The sequence below is a fragment of the Cydia fagiglandana genome, chromosome 2 (assembly GCF_963556715.1).
Source record: "Cydia fagiglandana chromosome 2, ilCydFagi1.1, whole genome shotgun sequence".
Classification (NCBI taxonomy): Eukaryota; Metazoa; Arthropoda; class Insecta; order Lepidoptera; family Tortricidae; genus Cydia; species Cydia fagiglandana.
This window is the reverse complement of record NC_085933.1, coordinates 23,828,694-23,845,472: the sequence shown is the minus strand read 5'-3', so window position 1 is coordinate 23,845,472 and position 16,779 is coordinate 23,828,694. Positions and strand designations below refer to the sequence as shown.

Sequence of the window (16,779 nt, the reverse complement as noted above, 5' to 3'; positions counted from 1 at the left end):
AAAGTATTGGGCAATCTTATATAACACGCAAAAACAGAATTTTTTTTCTGTGTCTATAACGGCAATAGAATATTCCAAATTTGATCAAGGCATATCAAATGGATTTCTTTCAGACTGTAAGTATGAAGCTATAACTCAGTTAAGGAAATTATGAAGTTTATTTGCTTATAAGGTACGGTATATTTTGTTTTGCGTGAAGAAAAGACACGTGAAAAATGCACATTTGTTTTTAACACGCTCTCTTTTCTCAGAAAGATCTCGGTACATTTTTGACTACGAAAAACTTACTAGACTCACTTTTTCACCCGCAGCACAGAATAAATAATAGTACTAGGTACAGAAGACTCATTCTCTAACAAAACGCGTCTGTCACGATCAGAACAGACATGGCCGCTAGGTGGCGACAGCGCCACGCGCGGCTTATGGCAAACCCCAAAATTGGGGTCTAACGGATGTACTTTTAGCCACCTGTAGCAAAGCGACGAAATCCCGGAGTGAGCCACGCCTGCCCGCAGCTTTGAAAATTACCCAATACCTGCCCAATACACCATTTTCACTACCTATTAAAAATATTGTGAATAGTATTTGTTTCGAATAAATCCATGCAAGAATAAACCATTTCATAATTATTAGGTAATATTTGCGTTAAATTCGATTCGAAATAAATTCGAATCGAATAATATTCGACAAGTACAGTCAATTAATATAATCTCCTACCCATCTTGTACTTTGTCAACATGAGGTCTCTAGCGACTTTCATATTGACTGTCACTGTGACAACTGATAAGGTACAGCCGCCATCAGATATATCGGAGCGGCCAAGGTGCTCACAAATATCTGAACACGCCTCTATTGTCAAGGCGTTAGAGCGCGTGTTCAGATATTGTGAATACCTTGGCCGCTCCGATATATCTGCCGGCGACTGTACAAAATGGGTCGGAAATGAAATTCTTTGACTGTGCTTCCTAAACACTGCAATCAAAATTATTCAACACGCGTAATAAGCAGTCAATTAGTTCGTGGCAGTCAAGCAGTCAAGGTTACTCTTTAGTGACTGCATAATATGTGACGTTCCACGGCAAAAGGTACCTTATGGCGGCTGGCGCTTACGTCGCATAGCGCCGCAATAATATTGGAGCGGCGTTAATAATAGCGTAAGCGCTAACCGCCATAAGGTACCTTTACACGTGGGACGTCACATATGAGTAAAACCATAAACAGGTTGGGCTGGTCGTGGAATATTTTAATAAATTCAGACGTCAATCCAAACCGTAATATAGAGTACAAGGCCTATTAAAAAAACTATTGATTTTTATAATTGTATTAATGAAATCATTTGATATTTACCAGTCGCTTTTCGGTGAAGGAAAACATCGTGAGGAAACCTGCATACATCTGCGAAGAAATTCAAAGGTGTATGTGAAGTCCCCAATCCGCATTGGGCTAGCGTGGGGACTATAGCCCAAGCCCTCTCGCGCTCGAGAGGAGGCCTGTGCCCAGCAGTGGGACGTATATAGGCTAAGATGATGATGATGATGATGATGATTAATGAAAATAAAGAATTCTGTATAAAGAGAATTGACAACACCAAATGCATCAATGTCAAAAGTGTTGTATATCTAAATACTATTAAACCCGGGTAATTTTCCATGTACTTACATTTGTTTATTAGTATTTTGTATGACTGATAGCTTTAAAGCGTATACTTAGTGTCGGATTAGTCGGATATTATAACACTTTAAATTATGTAAACGATCCGTTTGACAAAACGCCGCATTTTTATTGATTATTTAATTATGGCGTTAGTGCCAACTTCCTCCGTTGTCTCACGTCACACATATTAGGGTAAATCGTCAATAATTGGGCACTTGTTAGTAACTGGTCACCCTAAACTAAAAACAAATTCTATTCACCTATAAGCAGAATTCATAGTATTCATGTTCTATAGAAGAATATTTTAGTATAAGGTGGCTAGTTATTGAGTGTGGCTAGTTATTGAGTGTGGCCAGTTATTGAAACCTTACACTAAAATGGCTTCTGTTTATAGGTAATAGAATTCATTTTTAGTTCAGGGTTGCCAGTTATTAGCTGGTGGCAATTGACGATTTACCCCATATTGGTACATTTACAGATTATTAAATATCTATACAGGTCCTGGATCGACTAAACCTGCCACCATCAAGCCAAAAACGTTGGAACAACTAAAACTTGCCGTCTTAGGACCAGGCAATGTATTATCAGCACCATGGACTGAATACAATTACTACCAAATCAAGAAATTATCCAAAAATCCTGAAATAGACTTCGCGAAAAAGACAGTTTTGTATATACCTGGATATTTTGAGACGAATGTGCTCCCTGGTCCAAGAGTGATTGGTACTTTATATAAGGAATTGGGATATAACGTGCTTATCCTAGACTATTTTTATTTCACCATTGATCATTTCCCACTGTAAGTACGAATTAATATAAGGAATACTTTTTATTGGATTATGCACAAATTATTTATCATCTTTGTTCAAATAAAATTAGTGTGCAAGGTTTCGATAAAATTGTTTTTATTGAAAGCACCATACGAAAATGAATAATTTATTTACCCAGTCTTATATTAAATATAAGACTGGGTAAATAAATTTTAGTAAAATCGTAGACAGTTTCATGTAGAATAGTTTTATATTATAAAAAATATAAATGTACCAATTTCAATTTCAGGGCAGCACGCATGATACGGCCGGTGGGAAAACATGTAGCCGAAATGCTGGCTAATCTAACAATGCACGGGCTAGATCCAAAAAAACTAGAGTTAGTCAGCTTCAGTCTCGGCGGCCACACCGCAAGCTTCGTAGCCAAAAACTACCGTCAAATGACCGGCAAAAACATCTCTGCTATCACAGCTTTAGAGCCATCTGGGCCTTGCTTCAGACACCTCGGACCTGACCAAAGACTAGACCCATCTGACGCCGATTTCGTCTTTACTGTACATTCAAATATAGACGCTTACGGCATAGCAACACCTCTTGGACACGTGTCAATCTATGTCAACGGGGGTGAATACCAGTATAATGATGTTTGGAGTGTACCTTGTCTTATATTTTGTAGTCATTCTAAAACATACTTCTTATGGATGTCAGCACTTATAAATCCTGGTATTTTCGTGGCGATGCAATGTGATTCTGTACAGCAGGCGAGGGATGGAGATTGCTACGAGAGGGAACCTAAAATATCGAACACTATGGATATATTTGTCGATAAAAGTAAGCCGGGTATATATTATCTTCCTACATTTAACCGGTACCCGTATGGGCTGGGAACGAAAGGATTGAAGAGGGAAGAAAACCAGATAGTGAAGCATTTGAATTGGCTCAATGCTAAAGAAGTGCTGACAATGTAGGGGGGATAAGGGGTCATCCATTAATGACATCACACGTTTAGGGGGAGGGAGGGGGTCAAGAAAATGTGACATATTGTGACATGGGGGAGGGGGGAGACACACATTTTGTGACGTCACTTTATTAACTTCATCAGTAACCGAAAATTTGTTTAAATTATTTTATTTGCTGTACATTTAAATAACAAGTTTTTAAAATGATAATCGTTTTTATTCGTTTAATTTTCATTCCTAAGCAGTTTTGGGTTATAAAATTACTAATATTTATATCGTCAAAAATATCTTGATAAAATATTAATAATACTTAGGTACTTACTTAATTCGATTATGCGATTTTGTAGAAAAAATGTGACGTCACACTAGGGGGGAACGGGTTTGCCAAATGTGACCAAGTGTGACAAAAGGAGGGGGGGAGGGGTCAAAAAACCTAGAAATTCGTGTGACATAATTAATGGATGACCCCTAAGGACTTGTTTGCGGGCACCGTGAAATGGCGAAATATCCAGATAAAGTTTAATTAGAAAAATATGAGACGCATTTCTAATGAGAAAAACATAAGATACTCAAAATTGTGACGGCTTGCGTACTATAATCACACAAAGCCCTCATATATACAATAATATACATATAACGGGAGTAATTCACTTAAAAATTATTTTCCTACAGCAGTCGTATTCTTGTGTCAAAAACCAACTGTAATGTGTTATTGACTGGCAAAATAAGCTCGTGTTATTTATAACTTATCTGTCCTCAATTTTAATGTGATTATGCGATCGATCGGTAAGCAATAACAAAATTATTTTGGCAAATTGAGTACAAATGTATGTTAACTCTATTATAACTATTAAGGTATCACAACTACAAATGTATTGAATACATTTCCCATCGTAGTTTTTCAGAAATTTTTTGTCGTGCTACTTATTCAAAAAAAATTTAGGCTTACTAAAATAGTATCCCAAAGGCAAAAAAAAAAAGTATGCTGTATTAATATTTATAATACTAGTATACTATTACGATTACGATCGAGTATTAATGGTGGAGGGTAGACTTAGTTTTCTGCCAACAAACTGTTCTGCAGTTTGGCAGATAAGTGCGATAATTACACTGTAATTTTTTTCATGGATTAAAAAAAAATACGAAAGTTTCCGAGAAAATACTACAGGAAAGGATTATTAACTACTTGTACCTTACTCGTGTAGATTTTTGTTTGTGTATAATACTAGAATCATGATTCAAACGGTAAACTAAAACCATCAACTTTTTAATGCCTTTATAAATTATTTCCTATTCGGCATACTCTCTGTCCGTAAAAGGACTGGAGTTTTACTTGAACCTTCATCGTTAGAGATGTTAATGTAAATAACTCATTGATAGGGTATTTTCCTATTAGTCAAACCAGTTACTTATTTAGAACTGTCAAAACGATTTGCTAATATGGAATTTATATGAAACATTACATCGTGACGTCACGGTCAACTCGCCTACTTTTTATATTTCTATCCAATATATTAAATAGAACTCGTGTTTAAAAATAACTCCTATCTATGTTATTCGAATAAATATCTCGTGCTTTATTTCATGCATGGTGTAACATAATTTATTTAAAATCCAGTATAATTCCCTATTATCATCATCGCCTGAATTGTTGTGTAAATTAATATTCATTCGGTTGCAACCTCTTGCTAAAACATGGATGATTATTATACCAGCCTGTATTTAATTTCGTGCTTCCCATGTCAAACTACGTCAAATTAATTATTGTCAAGACTATCTTATTAAGAGGAATGTGGACAGACGCTTTTCTATAATTATAACATTAATCGCCATAATCGCTATAAATTCTATAAGTAATTCAATGTTCAGTAAATCCTTTAACTTTTTTTATGAAAATTTTGGAAACTACTAATAGATTTTGGTTTAAATGAATCAACAAAACCTCATAGAATTCAAATATAAGCCTAATGATGTTGTTAATTATTGTATATCACCAATAATGATGGCTATTATTCAGATGACAAGTAGAAAAAAATATTTTTTGCATACAATTTGGTCACCTTAGTCAGTGTGACGTCTTGTTGCTTTGTGTTTTCCCAAGAAACAATGGTAACTAAACAGACTCAGGACGGCACACGGCCGAGGCAATTACTTTTTGCACAAGTGGGGGTGGAGGGACTCAGCTCTGTGTGATTACAGCAAAAAAGAGCAGACCATGGAACGTTTTACCCATCGCTGCCCCCTCCATTCATGCCAAGGGCCACCGATCTGCTGCATCTTGCACCCGACGCACCCTAAATGATGATTTTTAAAGTTTTGTACAATATTATTGTATAAATTTGCCATACGATTAAAAAAATAAATAAAACTTTTGTCAAAAGTCGTAGGATGACCATGATTACTTATTTATTATTCAAATTAATTTCCCTTGTAAAATAAGAAAAATTAAACTAATTATCTTGAAACATAATAATACTGTATGATAATGTGGAACATTTACTTATTGACTCAGAAAAACTGGTTCTGGATCAATAAGATAAGCATTTATTTGGAAACCGTAGCTCGTAGTCTACGTAATACCGTAATGCCCTATTCGAACTTTAAGATACGTCAATTAATAGATCTCGAAACGATGTGGATTAGATGTGTCAGTGTCAAAAGTGATGTTTTTGTTTGAAGAAACGTCACATTTGACACTGACATATCTAATCCATATCTTTTCTAGATCTATTAACTGACGTATCTTAACCTCTAGCCGCCCATACGTCAAACCTTGCCAAGCAAAATGAAATTTTATTGTGTCAACACAAAGTTCAAATTAGAATGGAACAGGAGACCTTTATATAGGTCTCTGGGCGGCTAGAGGTTAAAGTTGGAATCGGGCCGATACTCGTAGTGACATCAGAAAATCTGTTTAAGTATATTGAAATTGAAATTTATTGCGCAAGAATTCGGTGAACCGTAAACAGCATTCGAAAATAGGACAAATTCGTAGAGTGCTTTCAGACAGTTATGCGATTACATTTGCATAATTCTATTCAGATATAAAAGACTGACTAAAAGTTTTGATTGGCTAAAATAAACTATAGGCCTTAGTTGCCTGCAAATAAATGATATTTAAATTTTTAATTAATAGTTATTTGTTTTACGAGGGGACAAACTTGTTGTATAACCGCTCGTGCTGATATTGATAATTTCAAAGCACGAGGGATAAACAAAATTTGCCCCCGAGTGAAACACAATTTTTTTCACCATACCAATCCGAAGCAAATATTAAATGTCAAATATCAAACGAAATCAAACCAAATCAAATCCAAATTATTAAATATTTATCATCAGAAACCATCATATAAAAGTCAATTCTACCCAGCAAACATAAGAAAACAACTCAAAATTTGCATTTGATTACTTTGCCTCACATGTGAATAAAATGCAACCTTGCTTTCAGGTTTTGAAGTGCAAAGTAAGGCTTTCCGAGCTGGGGGCCTAGCCAAAACACATTTCGAAAAAAGATATCGCTAACGAATCGATAAAAAATGTATGGGAATGACAGGTACCGTAGATGAGTCTGTCGAAAAATATTAACGAATACAAAAATGTTAGCCAAGTTGCAATGTTGTAACGAAACGCAAAACTTTCGTTACCGGGATTCGCCATCTGTCATACATTGCCTAGCCAAGAGACACTTTTGACAAGCGAAATCAAATCGTTATCGCCTCTTAGGTGTAGCTACGTAGCGCGAGCTATCCCCTTGCAGATAACTTATCGAAGCACAAGAAAATACCGAATAATAGTGTTTGTAAATTAGAATTTGTAGTAAAAAGCATACTTCAACATCATTGTGGGCGGCGAACAACGCGGAAGTGTCGCTTAGACGCAGGCGCCGTCTGAAAAATCGCCTCTATTGAAACTGCTTAGGAAAGGACTGCTACGATCAAAGGATTGTGGGCCGTACGCAGCATTTCACCCAAAGGATCCAATGTGACCGAGGCGCTGAATATCTACCTATCTATAGTGACAGTGTCATGGAAAAATGGATTATGCACCCACAAATGCAACACGTAACAACGTCCCTACAAAGATAAGAGTGAGTCAATAACTTATCCCTACTATACCTACTAATAAGTATATAAAATATGTTATTAATGCTAAAATAACAAATGTGTTCCTGTTACGTCATCAAATATAAACCGATGAACGGTGTAGATTAAATTTGGTACCCATATGCACAATGGCAAGCACTTGTTTTTCAATAGGAAAGTGAATTGAATGTGTAAAGGCAAAGGTATATAGGTAAAGGCTTTACAAATATAGATAAAGACTCGGGAACAAATGTTCTTCACACAAATAAATGCCCTTCCCGGGAAGCAAAACCATCACCTTCATAGGCAAGGTCACTAACAACTAGCAATATTGTAGTGTCATCCCATTTTCTTAAATTGATTTGAAAGGGACGAGACTACAGTGTTGCTACTTTTTAATTTCTACAATTTCTTGTCGGACTGTACAGTAAGCTCAAGAAGACTTGTGTTGTGGGTACTTAGGGTACTTAGATAACTATATATAGATGGTCAAACCAATTTGTCAGTCAGTAAGAACCAGGAAAACTATACTCATAGTTATCTTTTGGGTGCTAGTACTAGTATATGACAAAGCTAGTATGATTCTCTCTGTCTTTGTTTGAAATGAGACAGTCCTTTGACAAACTATACTTAAATACATAGACAACACCCATGACTCAGGAACAAAATATCTGTGCTCATTACACAAATTTCCTTACCGGAGATTCAAACTCAGGATTATCAGCTTAACTGGCAGGGTCACTAGTCACTACCAACTAGGCCAGACGGGCTGTTGTCATACATATCAATTATCAACCATATTATTGAAACTTTTTCATATTATGAAACATATTGTATATGACTTCTTTTGGCAGGCACAGGTGCAGTCAGCTGAAGAGAAAAGGTACCACCCCTGCATACAAACTTCTATGTAGCGGTGGTACCTTTTCTCTGCAGCTGACTGTACCTACACACTATAAACATAATCTTAACATATACTTACACAAAACATTTAGTTTTTTTTGTCATATGACATTGTAGAGAATAAGTATTATAACCAAATGTTACAAAGTTTGTTGAAAAACTAAGCATTCATTTTGTTTCAGGTGACTTGGATATTCATTGCAGCCTTGGCATATGAACCAATACTTTATGGTGCTCCAAAGCCAGGGTCAAGGGAAGAAACTATGTCACATGTACAACCACAAAAATATATTGAGTGTTGTTTTACTATTTTAAAACACTGTACATAATATATGTACAAATCAGTAGCCAAGCATTTGTACATATTATGTACAAATGCTTGGCTACTGATTTCATGCTGCCGGCAAAAAATACCTGCTGCATCTTTCATTAACAGATTTTCAATAAAATAAATTAACTTTTTAACCCAATCATAGTTTCATTTATTTATGGTGGTTACCACCTTAACTTTTGGTATGCTTAGGAGCAGATCTGCTCCCATGTATATACTTACCTATATTCAACTTTAAAAAAATGCATTAATTTTTAAAAGTTGTCTTTAAAAAACGACCGGTCTGGCCTAGTGGGTATTGACCCTGCCTGCTAAGCCGATGGTCCTGGGTTCGAATCCCAGTAAGGGCATTTATTTGTGTGATGAACACTAATATTTGTTCCTGATTCATGGGTGTTTTCTATGTATATAAGTATGTATTTGTCTATATAAGTATGTGTATCGTCCCCAATATTTATTTATTTATTTTATTTTATTTTATTATGATTGATATATAAATTACAAATTTTTGACAGGAGCATACAAAAGGTTAAATATGAACAAAAAGCAAAGACAGTAGGTAATAAAAAAATAATATTAAGTAACAATATGATTTATTAGTTTTGGTTTCACAGGCAGCTTTTATCATATCTAATGCATAACATCTATGTATTCAATGTCCGCTTGACTTTTGTTAATTTCGAAAATGTTTGAAGTCTATGAAGTAAATGATTTCACTGAGGTTACACTGATTCGGGCAAACCTGTCCACAATTTCACTTCACGGTTCACGGTTTGAATCATTACTAACGCTTAAAGTATTGTCTCTTCTGGTCAAGTAAGCCAGCAGTGTATGTCCTTAGCACTGGTAAGTGCCATGAAGATTGCAGCGGCAGCTTTGACTGTACGTGCCAACTTGGCGAGGACTTCTCAGCGTGGAAGAAGAGCCCGCGGAGCCCGCTCTTGCCCGCTCTGGCTGCGCCGCCGCCTTGGTTGGGGCTGCGGGGACGACGGCTGTCTGAAATTGTTAAACTTTAGGTCAAAATTATATGCAATTAACAACACACTCTTCAAATATTACACTATATAGAGTTATTTTATGACGAAATTGTGATTAACTAAGTTAGACAAATACCAAAATATTTAATTTGCTTACCGATAAAACAATTATTTTCTCCAAAATTAGATTCGCTGTTCACTTGACACTCTTGACAGATGACAGATGACGTTTCTTGACGGTTTTGAACGAGAACCACAGACAAAAATTAATTTTTACCGACTTGGCGCGTCGAATGAGCGTTAACTAAAAAGATTGCCTCTTGGCTAGGTTATTATAAACATTATCGACCAGTCGCTCGCGAACGTAGAGATCGAATCGATACGGAGCGAATGTAATTTGGCTACGGGCCCTGGTGTGTTGAAAAATAAATTGTATGCCTCAGTTTCAATTATGACCGCTTCTTAACTGTCTCGAGCCGCCATTGATACCGCTACGCCAATCACATGTCTTCATTAATTTTCTCATCATCCACAGATAATAACTTGGTATCCAATTACAATGGGTTATGGCATGTTGTTCCCTAGGGCTTGTGTTCGGGTAAATAACCAATGTTTAGAACCTTTGCCTTATCTACATACTTCGTCTTTAGGGTTCCGTGCCCAAAGGGTAAAAATGGGATCCTATTATTAAGATTCCACTGTCCGTCAGTCCGTCTGCCTGTCTCTCACCCAGGCTGTATCTCATGAACATTGATATAGACAGTTAAAATTTTTACAAATGATGATGTATTTTTGTTGCCGCTATAACAACAAATACTAAAAAGTACGGAACCCTCGGTGGGCGAGTCCGACTCGCACTTATCCGTTTTTTTTTAATTTTTAATGACAAGCTGTGCTCGCAAAAGAAATGTAAGTAAGGAAAATTAATTTCTTAAAAAAAATGAGTAACTCTGTAAGTTTTGATTTCCCATTTCTATAAACGATTTTAGCTTGGCCCCCTGTTACTTTTACTGTTATGGCAATAAAAATCACTGTTCTACAGGATGCATCGTGGTAAATATAGACGTCTAAGTGGTAATATCCGCAAGAGTCTGGAGAGTACAGTCAGTATAAAAAGAATATTATCGTTTCTAGATAAAATAAAGCCTATAAAAAAAAAGGTTTATAAAGCCTTAAGGTTGACTGGTAGAGAATGCCTTATGGCATTAAGTCCGCCTTTTGTACTATAAGATTTTTCTTTTGTGCAATAAAGATTAAATCAATAAATAAATAAATAAAATACAGGTGGCCCAAAAATACAATGACAGTTTATTTTATGCGGACTAATCCCAATAAGGCCTAGTTTCCCCTCTGGGTTGGAAGGTCAGATGGCAGTCGCTTTCGTAAAAACTAGTGCCTACGTCAAATCATGGGATTAGTTGTCAAGCGGACCCCAGGAAGCCAGTCAGGAAGAAGAATTTATTTTATGTGGCATATTGTTGATTATTTTAACAAACGGTTGTTTTTGTGTATAGAAACTTTGACACAACATTCACCACAAAAATATTATACTCGTTTATATGCACATAGCACAGTCAAAATACTCGTTTATATGAACATAGTACAGTAAGCTGCATAAATAACTGACCCCTCCAGCATAGAACCTTGTTTGCAGGGGCGGTTACTTCTGCAGTTAACTGTACAGTAGGATCAACAACAACAAAGACATATATACCTTCGTATAAGATGAATAAAGTCTAAGAAAAAAAAGTGCCTCGGAAATCAAGAAAAAGTCATTCTCGGATAGATGGCGCACACACCTTTGGTCTATGCTCGGCTAGATGGCGTGAAGACACCGTTTCATATTTAACAATTTTAACACATAGATATCAGGAAATGAACGTGGGTCAAAATGATATAAAAATAATAAAATAATTTATCCAATTTTATACGTCTTTATTTTGAGTTTTAGTCGTGTGTCGATAGATGGCAGTAATTTTACAGTGACTACAAAATTTACTATGACAGGACCCCTCTATACTATCTATTCTCTTTGACAACAGTAATTACAGATATGAATGCATTATAACATACTGATTTACATACATGTGTAATGAAAATCTCGCAATATTTACTGAATAGTTGATTATTCTCACAAGTACAAACAGCAGCACTCTTAACTGACCATCGGTAGACCTTATGCCTTTTATAATAAGGTTTACCTATGAACCAGTGGAGTTAACAGCGTGGGCGACGGTATATTGCGCAATTCCTAATAGACTGAAATTTTAGTTAAGTACCAGAAGCCTCTTATTGCAAAAACTCCATTCATGTTCATCAAATTGAATCATTATTTTATGGGTACTGCCAGCACAGATCACTCTGTCTAGATAGATTGTATTAGATGTATAATTGTAAGTTTAAACCCAGTAGTTTCGGAGGTAAATTTTACGCCGGAAAAGCAACGCTACAGAAAACTGTGTCGCCAAAAGGATTTTTATTTAGGTTTAAGATTTTTATTAATATTGTATCTGTTAGTTTGTAAAGTATGTAGACCTCTTGGCCTTAGCTGCTTGAAAATAAATGATATAACGGAAGACCAGCGCTGGCTTTATAGCTGGCTTTATGCTGAGTTGGGTCCATTTCGTGATGCACACTTATTGTTCTCTTCTGTTCTTGCTGTTGTTGTCTGTACATGTTCGTACATGTTTTGTGATCGTCACGAATAAAAATCTTTTATCTTATCCTATCTTATACTAAAGTAATTTAATTTAATATGCTCCATCATGCAGAGGTAATCTACAGGTAACTGAGGCGGAACGTAATGTATCTAAACACTATTTGATTCACTAAAAGGTACTTAAGCGCCGAAAGCGGATTCCGTGTGTCGGTGAAAAGAGCTTCTATTTAAAACTATGTGATCAAAATTATGCATTTGGAAATATTATACTGTATGAATTATTATATACTATTAAACAAAAAAATAAATAAAAAAGCCCTCTACGCTTATTATGCCAAAAAATCCGTTTCATGGCAAAAATGCCGAACATCATTTTGGAAATGAGCTTATAAGCTCGGACATAAAATTAAATGCTCATTTTACCTACAACCTTCGGCCTTCGCTAATGTTGGAGCGATAAATTGCTTCAGATGAAACGGGTTACTTGTTACTTTACGCCCTTGTACAATAATTTGTTATTATTAAATAGTAGACGATAATTAAATATATTATGTAGAATAGTAATTTATTATTAGGTAGAGTCTGTGCGGAAAGAGAAGAGTTGTGGAATGTATTGGGCCCCATACATTCCACGACTCTTCTCTTTCCGCACAAACTCTACGTGTAAAATTGTGATTTTATTAATAAATGATTGAACTGAATTAACTTACCGTTAATATTGCTACATTATTAAAACACTCGTAGGTACGCGGTTGTTGTCCAATTTTAAAAAATATTGCAATGTATTTTCAATTTCCTACTTTTCCGTTTTCAATATTTGAAATTGCAAAAATATCGGTCGGGGAAATATAAGTTTGAAAGCGGTTCTGCCGACCGTGCGCCTGTACCTGTGTATTCCTAAAGCTTGTTGGAAGTGAGACGTACACTTAGGTGATCCAGATGCCAGAGGTGATCTTCAGAGCTTGATGGTTATGAGCCCCGGTTTCCATACGTACATATAGGGTCATTGAACGTGATAATGATATATGCCACGGCATGTAATGGCAATTTTAATGGTGAACGAATGGTTGATGAAAGGAACGCCTGGCGTCCGTGAGCTTGATGCGTGGACATTTGGAAGATTGTGGATCACTTTTAGATGAGATTAGTTCAAGACCGGGACTAGTGGCGTACTAGAAAAGAGGCCTATGCTCAGCTGCAGGAGTGATATCATGATGATGATAAATGATAATGCATGATAATTGGCAGAATTTATTATGAAAGTGATATAAAAATAAAAATAAAATAAAAAATAATAATCATTTATTTCGGGCGATTCAATCCATAGTTGTTAGTGACAAACTTAGAAATAGACTTAAATTACTATATGAGTATGATATGTGACTTCGCTTATTGGTTTAACATGACATGTTTTGGTATCTGTGTTTTTATCTGTGGCATCGTAGCTCTCCGACGGTGGATCGACTTGAATGCATTTTTTGCGATCTCGATTGTTTTTAATGTTAAACGATATAAGTATAAGTATAAGTCTAGGATCTAATTGGTTCAACAGAGCATTCGACGCTCAGCCAAGGGAACACTTGGCCTGGTAACAGTCGATTTCCGTTATGGTTATTGGCACATCGGATAGTTGAGCTTGTCGATATCAGGCGCGGTAACGAGACGATAAAAAAAGTTGACGTTTCACGACGAACGCCTAGTTAGTACCCCCCGTGTCAGTGTCATCTTGTATGGGATTCTGAGTTTCCAAAACGTTCCGATTGGCGCTCTGTTCAAAATCCCATACAAAAATAGACGGTAACGTAAACGCGAAGACTCGCCACGCTATCGAATGAAATTCACACTAGGGGTTCGGATGACCAAATCCCGGTTTGATGGGAGAAAAAATGTACCTATTTCTGTGCTTACTTAAATATGGACTCTTCTATTGACATCCATCCATATGAAGCAATTTTTGAATGATCGTAATTATACAGGGTGGCTAAAAAATAACTGCATTACCGTTGCCAGGGAGGTATTTTTTGGCCACCGTGAAAATACGATGGATAATTATTATGCACTACTAGTTTACTAATTTTAATGATGGCGCCCGACGAGGATGTTAAATAGTCCCACGGAATAGTTTTTAACGCAATCCAAGTTGGTAACTAGACGAATACACTGTACGAGATGGTTATTAAAACTTTACTTTATACCAATTAAAATTTAGCCGTTATGACACACTTTGCTGTTTAAAATTATACCGAGGTTATTTATTAGTTAGACATAGAGTCTGTGCGGAAAGAGAAGAATCGTGGCAGAAACGGGAACTAACATTTTAAATTTTATATGGCAATCAAACCTTTGACACCTGTCTTGTAAAAAGTAAACAAACTTCTGTCATTGTATATTATATTAACAAAAACCGCAAGTTTTATGTATAAAATATTTTCAAAACACGATGAAACCGTACATAAAACCACAAGAAAAATTATATTTAACATTGTTCGGTTTTGTCAGCGGGAAGAAAACGGCTAAAAGCCGACTATCGACTTACAAAAAGTCGCGGAACGTGTTTCCGCTATTCGCGGGTATTGATGTTGTATTTAATATTAAATAATTACCTACTTAATAAGCCCCCTAAGTAACTTGTCTCCGGTACATAATCGGTAAGTACCTTGAATGCCCTACTAAGTAAGCACCCTAATCCGGATGACAATCTCTTGCTACCAGATCCTCCCGGCCCAACAGATCCCTGCCTTCAGGTAACATCCGATGAGGTTTTTAGGTCTATTTGCGCCTTCCCAAACGGTTCAGCTGGGGGTCTAGACGGTCTAACACCACAACACCTTAAAGACCTGCTTTGCCACCCCAGCGGTGAAGCTGGTGATACCCTTCTTAAAGATTTAACCGTTTTAGTGAACTTCATGCTACAGGGTAAGGTTAACACGGAAGTTACCAACATCTTGTACGGAGCCAACTTATGCGCTTTGATTAAAAAGGACGGCGGGATCAGGCCTATTGCAGTTGGCACCACCTATCGCCGTTTAGCAGCCAAATCATGCTGCAAGGCGTTTTCAGATAAACTGAGTGCTTACTTTCAACCGGTTCAATTAGGCTTCGGTTCCAGGTGCGGGTGCGAGGCAGCGGTACACGCATTACGTTCTTTTGTTACCAAGAAAGAAGGCGAGGTTGTATTGAAAGTTGACGTACGAAATGCATTCAACTCTGTCGACCGAGGCGCCTTACTTAACCAAGTCAAAGAGAAGACCCCTGAGCTGTATAATTTTGTTTGGCAATGCTACGGCACAAACTCTAAATTACTTTTTAAAAATAACCTTTTATATTCATCAGTGGGCTGTCAGCAAGGCGACCCTTTGGGCCCTGCACTTTTCAGCCTTGCCATACACCCTATCCTGGAAAGCCTAAATTCTAAATTTAATGCTTGGTACCTCGACGATGGTACCCTGGGAGGCACCGTCGACGAGGTATTTGATGATATGCAAATTCTCATAGAAAAGTTTTCTAAAATTGGCCTGTGTTTAAATTTTTCAAAGTGCGAAGTATTTTTTTCCGACAGATGCATGCATAAAGATGAAGCGCTTTCAAAATTCAGCACCTTAGCTCCTGGCATCAAAGTTTTGGATGAAAGTTCACTTTACCTCCTAGGTTCACCGATCCTGGACGAAGCCTTCCCGAATTACATTAATAATCAGCTTCAAAATTTTAAAAACTATTCGGACCGTTTGCTCACAATTAACCCTCACATGGCCTACACCATAATTAAATTTTGTTTGTTTGTCCCCAAATTTACTTATGTCCTGCGTTGTAGTCATTTTTGGAAATATCCCAACCTTTTGGAAATATTAGACCAAGAAATAAAACTTACAGTATCGTCCATTTTTAACATTACCTTTGACAACTCTCAGTGGTCCCAAGCCTCCCTGCCCATTAGGCACGGTGGTATTGGGATACGACAAACTTCTGCTGTCGCCCTTCCTGCTTTTCTTTCATCAGCGCATAACATTGAAAAACTGTTCCGAAAAATCCTAAAAACTGACCCCCTTATAAATTTGGACGTCCCTTTCCTGCCGGAGGCTATCGACAACTGGAAAACGGCCTGCCCTAACGCGGACTTGCCCATCACCCGCCATTCGCAACACCAATGGGACGAGCCGCTCTGTCTGCTGGTACGGGATAATCTGTACGAAACGTCAACCAGCACCACAGAGCGCGCTCGTCTCCTTGCTGCGACGAAATGGGAATCAGGCTCATGGTTGCAGGCCCTGCCATCAAAGAACCTGGGCACACTTCTCTCTACGAACACCTTCAGGACTTCTTTGTGTTTGCGCTTGGGGGTGGCTTGTGTGGCTCCTCATCTGTGCCAGTGCGGTGCAAACGTGACGCGTTTTGGTGTCCACGGTCTATCTTGTGCGAGAAGTGTCGGCCGTCTTTCACGACACGCG

At 37.1% G+C, this 16,779-nt stretch overlaps 1 protein-coding gene across 1 annotated transcript; it reads left to right on the top strand.

Annotated features, from left to right (window-relative positions):
- The first annotated feature begins 2,755 nt into the window (after nt 1-2,755).
- On the top strand, nt 2,756-3,391 carry LOC134673100 (lipase member H-like). The gene has a single exon (XM_063531044.1). The coding sequence runs from the start codon at nt 2,756-2,758 to the stop codon at nt 3,389-3,391; it is 636 nt and encodes a 211-aa protein (XP_063387114.1).
- Nucleotides 3,392-16,779: the final 13,388 nt, after the last annotated feature.